Below are 6,930 nucleotides of genomic sequence, written 5' to 3'. Positions count from 1 at the left end.
GGGGGGGGGGGGGGGGGGGGGGGGGGGGGGGGGAATCCCAAAATCAACAAATGATTTCCTGATGTGACTACATACTAATTAGCAAAGGAAAATCTCAGTGGCATCAAAAGAATAGTCTTCCGATGAGTCCTCAAAAACAGCACAACAAACATAGAGACGAGAAGCTACCAAACTATAATTCACTATCTTAAAACAGCAAACAAAAAGGAAGGAAAACTCGCAACCGATCACATTATGAAGCAAATCGATTATCGCGAAGAATGACGCAGATATTCTAAACTTCCAGATACAAATAGTATGAATCAGAAGTCAATTTAACAAGTATAGAAATAAAAGAAGCGAAGAGTCTAAAAAAAGTGCGTACAGGGACTGAGCCAAGCAAATGGCTAGTAGGGAGATTAATGTAAGTCTCGTCCATGGAGAAAGAAAGCGATCAAGCACCGAAGCCAGAAAAAGGCGAAACACCGAAAGGAAGAGGAAAACTGAAATTATTAGGCGGCCTCAGAAATTCATCCCAAGGTACGAGCCCTAATGTTGCAGTCATTGTTGGTCATTTCTTCGCGGGGAAGTACACGGTCACGGAGGTCACGATGATCCACGTGTCTTCATTTGGTGATTAGACAACGTTCCCAGGAAATTTGGGCTGGAAATGGGCCAAGCTCTGTTTTGGAAAAGCCCATTACCAAAATGTAACTGAAATCGAAGAAAAAATAATGTCTGAGCCCGGGTTCGAACCGGGGACCTCTAGTGTGTGAGACTAGCGTGATAACCAACTACACCACCCAGACAAGTTGTTCAATTTCACTGAGTTATTTATTAAAATATATTTTGTAATAAAATTACGAAATAAAAAATGTCTGAGCCCGGGTTCGAACCGGGGACCTCTAGTGTGTGAGACTAGCGTGATAACCAACTACACCACCCAGACGAGATGTTGTTTACAGTCTAACATTTTAATTTTCATAAGATTCAAGTATACAATCCAATGTGACGAGCCTAAGTTAAAAATGGTAAATCTATAACGGTAACTCAAGGAAACAATCTCCCATAAACTATGGAGCTTAATAGACATAATAACTAAACTCTGCCCTTTTCATCATTTAAGCCCGGGTTTTCTCGAACCACAAACAATTTACCAAGAAACTGGCTGTTAACAAATTAAGTGGTAATGTTATTGAAATATGAAACCTCACATTCTTGGTGCAAACTTGCAGTTGACTGGGGCTCAGTACGATTTAGACAAAGACTGATGACCAATTCCTTGTTACCCAGAGAGGTAACTTTGTATTGACAGAAAAGCCAAAATGTTAAGGAATTTACCATCAAGCCCCACCTAGTGTTTAGGTAGAAAAAATGGATATCAAAAGAAGCCTGCAACTCAGTCATCAAGATGATGTATTCACAAAATGGAAAAGAATTCTCATATGGACTCCATTTGGAGCTTCGCAGTTAAAAATAGTGTGGGATCCATGAAATAAACTAATATATCACTTCATGATATGTTAGATTACCGGTTAGTAAAGTTTCATATTTCGGTGGATGTGGACCGAGGATGCATCCAAAAAACTCACAGAAATGCATCTACTATCTCTGTTAAATTATACACTCAGTGGTTATATATAGGCTAAGAAATACAATATTCATTTGATGAGAGCTGAAAATCATATTTCTGTACAGGTTCAAAGAAATGAAAACCATTCACCTGCGGATGGAAGCAACAAAATGGCCGATTACAACGCTGAAAGGAAGACAAGTCCGGATTGTAAGCCAATTTCACCCATTGAACTCCTAAGATCCAAGTAAATTTCGAAGCTGCTGGTTTTCTTTCCTTAGAGACTTCACCTCTTTTATCAGCTCTGCTTGATTTTTCAGCATGGAACTCGTCACACTTGACATTTCCATCTGTGCAGAGATTTCAAGATACGAATGAGTCGAAACATGAGCAAAGGAAGTGTAAATGACACGACACTGTTTTTGGTTTGGTGGTATCTGATATAAAGTACTACAATACCTCCTGCACATGAAACTGTCTCAGAATCTCTAAATGAAGGTTCCTCATGTCGTCATGAATGGATCTCTGAAAGGAGTCCAGAGTTTCTTCCAAAGTGCGTTGAAAAAGCTGAAGTGTAAACGAATTTCCTTGTTGGGCATCTGTCTGCAATGCCTTCTGTTGTAGCAACGGCCCTCCCTGCCACAAATAGTAAGATTAGAGACCAACATTTTCCCTATCAAATGGCAATATTTCATGCAAGTAAGCCCCTAAAAATGTGCATAATTGAAAAGCACTAGAATCAAAAGTCCAAGTCACGGCACAGCATATAAAAGCATTAATTAGGAAGAGTATCCATACGTTCATTGCAGGAAGAATCCCCGATTCTGTGACAGATAATGTATCAAACTTTGATAGGTTATTCAAAACTTCTTCCCTAGTCTCAGAACCCATTTTCTTTGTTTTCGGTGAGCCTACGCCTACTGGAAGCCCATCACTGAAAGATGACGTGGTGCTTAACCTCTCTGCATATGTAGAAAATCTACGAGGCAGGGTCATAGTTGTGGTTCTAGGTGAATCTTGGTTGCTCAATCCAATGGTTCCTCTGGTGCCAAGAGACAAAGATGCAGCAGCAGTAGAAAAGTGTTCAGGAATTGACAACGAAACTTCTTGTGAGATTACATCTTTTGTGCGCATATTTGGGTAGCTGAAATTCAAATTTGTCAAAGAAGTAATGCTGCTTTGGCTAATAGATGACGGATCTTGTAATCCAGAAATCATTGAACTTGATGTCTGACTACTTGAACTTGAAGCCAACATCCCAAAACGCGATGGTAAAGTCGCTGGCTGCCTCAGTTGGGCAAATTTATCAGATAATTTCTCGCCGCCCCAAGCTTCCGGAGGCGTAATAGATGAGTCTTCATTCTTAGAATTCAAGGTAGGAGCAGGAGTGGAACCCAATTGACCAGAAGAAGATCGAGAATCATCCTGCCAGAAAATCAAGTATTAGTGAGACTAAAATCACCATTCCTGTGCTGTACAACGAGCCCGAAAGCTCCCGCCAGAATTCATTGGTTCAATCAAAAGAACCTGAAAATCATGGCTTCAAATGTGAAGAAAAAAATGCATACTTCTCAGTATGCCTAACAAGTGTCGTCGTATTCACTTTATACAACTAGTATCTAACACATGTCTTTGGTGCTAAAGAGGGTCGGAGTGTCTTATACTAGTCAAACATAGGCAGGTTACCCAAAATAAAGTATCCAATCTTCTTAGAAAACTATTAACTATTAGATAGCATCTATTATACTGTGTAGGTTCTCATTTGAGCAATTATGACAGCAAAACATAAGATATACCTCAACAATCAACACTATTTATATCTAGCTGTCATATATCTGGAGTATAAGGCAATAGAGATTGCAGAAAGGTGATCCTAGAATACTGAAAAACAACTTGCAGTGAAGAGATTAGCAATACCTGTTTGGAAGATGAAGATTTCCAATTAAATATTGGATGATCACTTGGCCCATCCTCAATAGAAGAGAACCTCCTACTTGATGAAGGAAACAACAAAGGTAGAGGTTTCTTGTCAAATGGATGGTCCTTCTTCAGTCCATTTTGATCATCCCACAGCTTATCCAGTGAAGGTGTGATTGGCTGAACATCCACAAGGGGAGAAAAAACCTCCATATCATCCTTGAAGTTGTAATTGGAGCGAGGAGCATGTAACCTGGTTAAGCTTCCCCCTGGCCGCAAATGGCTACGATGTGGTGTTTCCTCTGCAGTTGAGATTGTGCTGGAAGTTTCTGTTAGTGAAGCTTCAAAAGTTAGACCTGAATGGCCAGGATTTCGAGAACTGGATGTTGTTGTGGACAGAGCAACGGTGGATGTAGTCACAGACGGTAGTGGGTCAGGCATGAGAATTGAATCTTCAATAGCACCTCCCAAAAGAGCAACGTCAGCAGTGCAATTGCCTTCATTTACAATTACAGGTTTTAACCTCTGCCATGATATACTTGTAACTGCCTGGATTGTACTGCGCTAATTAGTAAACCTAGCATGCCATCAATACTGCTTACGAATAATACTGATACGAACGAATGAAACGAGATTCAGGTAGAATGGTTTGAACTTCATAAGCACAAGAACAAACAAAAACCATTTCAATGGCTGTTTCCAATTTATCTTAACACCATATGTACTATACAAAATTTTTAAAAAAAATTATAAACCGATGATGTAAAAAAATGAAATTATGAACAGAACTTTTTATTCATGAACCTATAGCAAGCAATAAAGATAATGGTAAAGAGAAACACAATTAAACAAAACAAAACAAAGCAAAGCCGATGATGGAAAAAAAATGAAATTATGAACAACATTTATGATTCATGAACCTACAGCAAGCAATATAGCATAATGGTAAAGAAAAACACAAATTTTAAAAATAAAAAAATAAAAAAAAAAACAAAGCCGATGATGGAAAAAATGAAATTATGAACAAGATTCATGATTCATGAGCCTACAACAAGCGATATAACATAATGGTAAAGAAAATTCCAGCAAAGCGTACCAACTTAGGAGCAGACAAGGATTCTATGAACAATGGAGGAATACCTCTGAGCTACTATAAGCACGAAGAACAATGTAAGGCTCTGGTTTCCCACGAACATCATAGAAAACCACACGCCCATTGCTTGTTCCAGCAGCAAGTATCAAACCATCATCTCTGAAAGCCATTGATGAGAAAGGTGCCTCATAAGCAATGAAAGAAGATGGTCTCCTTGATCCCGAGTCGTAAGTGTACAACTTCTTATCGAGCCCAACACTAGCAAGAGTCTGAAAACAGAAAAATAATTAATTTGAATGATTTTTACTCAAGTGGACAACCTCTCACTCTAGTTTTTTGCTTCCACTATTCTTAATCTAAAACATAATAAAGCAAGATATTACTGATCAATCACGAATAAGAAAGGGACCTTATCATTAGATGGTGAGAAGCTAATTCCAGCAGTTGGTGCAGAATGTTGTTTCTGCCAAGAAACCTACACAAAAACAGAAGTACGCAACCACATTATTGCAACATAACTTATGAAATAAAGGCTACTGTGAAACATAGAAACCTAAAGAACAGAACGAAATATAAGGTTCATCACATAACATGTCAACACCAGAAAATAGTGAAAGACAATGAGGCAGGCCAAAGTAAATTAATGGCATGGATAATGGTTGGAACATTAAAGATCTCAAAATTCTGAGTAGTCATACATTAATAAACGTTGGCCAAAATCTGGTACTTTAGATGACAAATAGTCTTTCCACAGCCCAAACAAAGAAAAAAAGGGCAATAGAAATTTCATTTTTGTCCCCCAGATCCATCCAGGAATCGATCGGGTAGGTTTCTAAGATCCCCTGGAAAGACAATCCTAACTAAGGGAACATATCCATCATTATTGAATGACTTGCAGCAGAAACCAAGGCATTGCAAATGTCTTAAAACAAGAAAGATGTGGGTACTATAAAGGCCACAAAAATATCGTCCGTAACAATTTTTTATATTTATATCGATAAGTAACAAGCCATGTTGTTCCTACAACAAGATAATCGGTCAAACCTTAGGGTTACGGCCAGTTGTGTCCCATAGATGTACAGTTCCATCGTCACCTGCAGTCACCAAAAGGTGTCTGCTAATACGAGAATAGTCGAGCACCCTCAATACCTGGTCTTAACAGCCATCAGAAAGGACAATTAATTGAAAATCAGATCATCTGCTATAAATATTGAAAATTAACCAAGATGCAATAAACTTCAACAACCTGTTCATTAGGGTCTTTAAGTTCAGCAGCCCTTGCACCAGATGCAAGATTGTGAAGTAAAAGATCCCCGCTAAGACTGATTGAAGCAAGGTGCTCATCTTTACAATTGTACATAGCTCCAGTTATAGTATTGGTATGTCCTCTCAACCATTTTATACATCGTTTTCTCTGCAAATCCCATATTCTTACAACATGACCACTCCCTCCAGTACACATATACCTGGAAACCTTGTTGCTGAAACTTATAGAAAATATGGATTCCTGTACAAAAGTTCAGCCATGAATAAACTAAATAATTACTCATCACTTGCCAACATTCCCTTGAGCTCCTAATCTCGAAATAAATAAGATGCTACTACTCCATTAAACAACCAACTGACCTCTATGTTATCTCCACCATCACTACCAGCAATTGGAATGGTTCCCATGCTCTGACCATTCTTCCGCCACAGGGAGATCTTCTTATCGTCGCCGGCACTGGCCACAACCAAATCTACAAAAATAAAATCCCAGTTGAATCAAGAGAAAACAGAACCACCACCTCAGAAGTAAACTAATGCATAGCTCAAGAAAAGTTAAGGCCAAGTCTATGAACCAAGAAACTCCAAGACAAAAACCGAAAAAGGGTGATTCAAGGGGGAGAAAATGAATCTAAGCGACTCACTTGTATGATTCCACTTCACTGAATTGACTTGGTAACCCGGCGAGGGAGTGTAGCTCAAAGTGCACGGATCGCCCAGATCGTTGGAATAAGCAGAAACATCAAACAGTTTTACAGTATCTCCAGCACTTGCAGCCAGTAATGCCATTGATGGATCACCCGAAGTCATGAGTTGTGTCTACAAAACGGAGGTTTAGGAAGAAAATCTAGAGGAGCCACCAAGCTTCCCAATTACCGAAGAATTTTACCGAGAATATAGAAGAAATCGGAAATTACTATTCTCGGAAGAAAGGGGGAAGACAATAACAATAAGAACGGATTAGAGAAACGGGAAGTGGATTTTCATGTTCTTTTTTTCCTTTCTAATTTTCTCCTTTTCTTTCGTATGTCTGTTCTTTTTTTCTTTTCTTTTCTTTTTCTTTTTTTTTTTTTTTTTTTTTTTTTTTTTTTTTTTTTTTTTT

The 6,930-nt window shown here is 38.6% G+C and overlaps 2 protein-coding genes and 2 non-coding genes across 5 annotated transcripts in view; all 4 read right to left on the bottom strand.

Annotated features, from left to right (window-relative positions):
• The window catches only part of LOC111461208 (protein YIPF1 homolog), a 4,298-nt gene extending 3,745 nt beyond the window's left edge, over positions 1–553 (bottom strand). For both annotated transcript variants that reach the window (XM_023104719.1, XM_023104727.1), the window contains exon 1: positions 365–553. In XM_023104719.1, the coding sequence (XP_022960487.1) occupies positions 365–418 (54 nt within the window). In that variant the 5' untranslated portion in view covers positions 419–553. The remainder of the gene's footprint in view (positions 1–364) is intronic.
• A 161-nt stretch (positions 554–714) lies between these two features.
• TRNAV-CAC lies at positions 715–788 on the bottom strand. The gene has a single exon. It is a non-coding gene; the product is annotated as a tRNA-Val (tRNA).
• A 66-nt stretch (positions 789–854) lies between these two features.
• Positions 855–928, bottom strand: TRNAV-CAC. The gene has a single exon. It is a non-coding gene; the product is annotated as a tRNA-Val (tRNA).
• A 559-nt stretch (positions 929–1,487) lies between these two features.
• LOC111461198 (protein NEDD1) lies at positions 1,488–6,866 on the bottom strand. The gene is made up of 10 exons (XM_023104708.1): positions 6,473–6,866; positions 6,189–6,301; positions 5,809–6,069; positions 5,607–5,711; positions 4,972–5,037; positions 4,610–4,831; positions 3,470–4,018; positions 2,351–2,977; positions 2,012–2,188; positions 1,488–1,902 (listed from the first exon to the last, which is right to left on the bottom strand). The coding sequence occupies exons 1-10, from the start codon at positions 6,636–6,638 to the stop codon at positions 1,789–1,791; spliced, it is 2,400 nt and encodes a 799-aa protein (XP_022960476.1). The 5' UTR covers positions 6,639–6,866; the 3' UTR covers positions 1,488–1,788.
• Between the last annotated feature and the right edge of the window lie 64 nt (positions 6,867–6,930).

This window comes from Cucurbita moschata, unplaced genomic scaffold (assembly GCF_002738365.1).
Source record: "Cucurbita moschata cultivar Rifu unplaced genomic scaffold, Cmos_1.0 Cmo_Scf00002, whole genome shotgun sequence".
In the NCBI taxonomy this organism is placed as follows: Eukaryota; Viridiplantae; Streptophyta; class Magnoliopsida; order Cucurbitales; family Cucurbitaceae; genus Cucurbita; species Cucurbita moschata.
Note: the sequence above shows the minus strand (reverse complement) of the source record. Positions and strands in the feature narration are given on the sequence as shown.

What these genes read in the sequence shown, in the direction of transcription:
- LOC111461198 (XM_023104708.1), bottom strand. Translation starts at nt 6,638, where the DNA reads ATGACTTCGGGTGATCCATCAATGGCATTACTGGCTGCAAGTGCTGGA. An exon ending in TTAAAGACCCTAATGAACAG is followed by an intron (nt 5,712 to 5,808) that starts GTTGTTGAAGTT and finishes TGTTAAGACCAG; the next exon opens with GTATTGAGGGTGCTCGACTA. An exon ending in GGATTCTTCCTGCAATGAAC is followed by an intron (nt 2,189 to 2,350) that starts GTATGGATACTC and finishes TATTTGTGGCAG; the next exon opens with GGAGGGCCGTTGCTACAACA.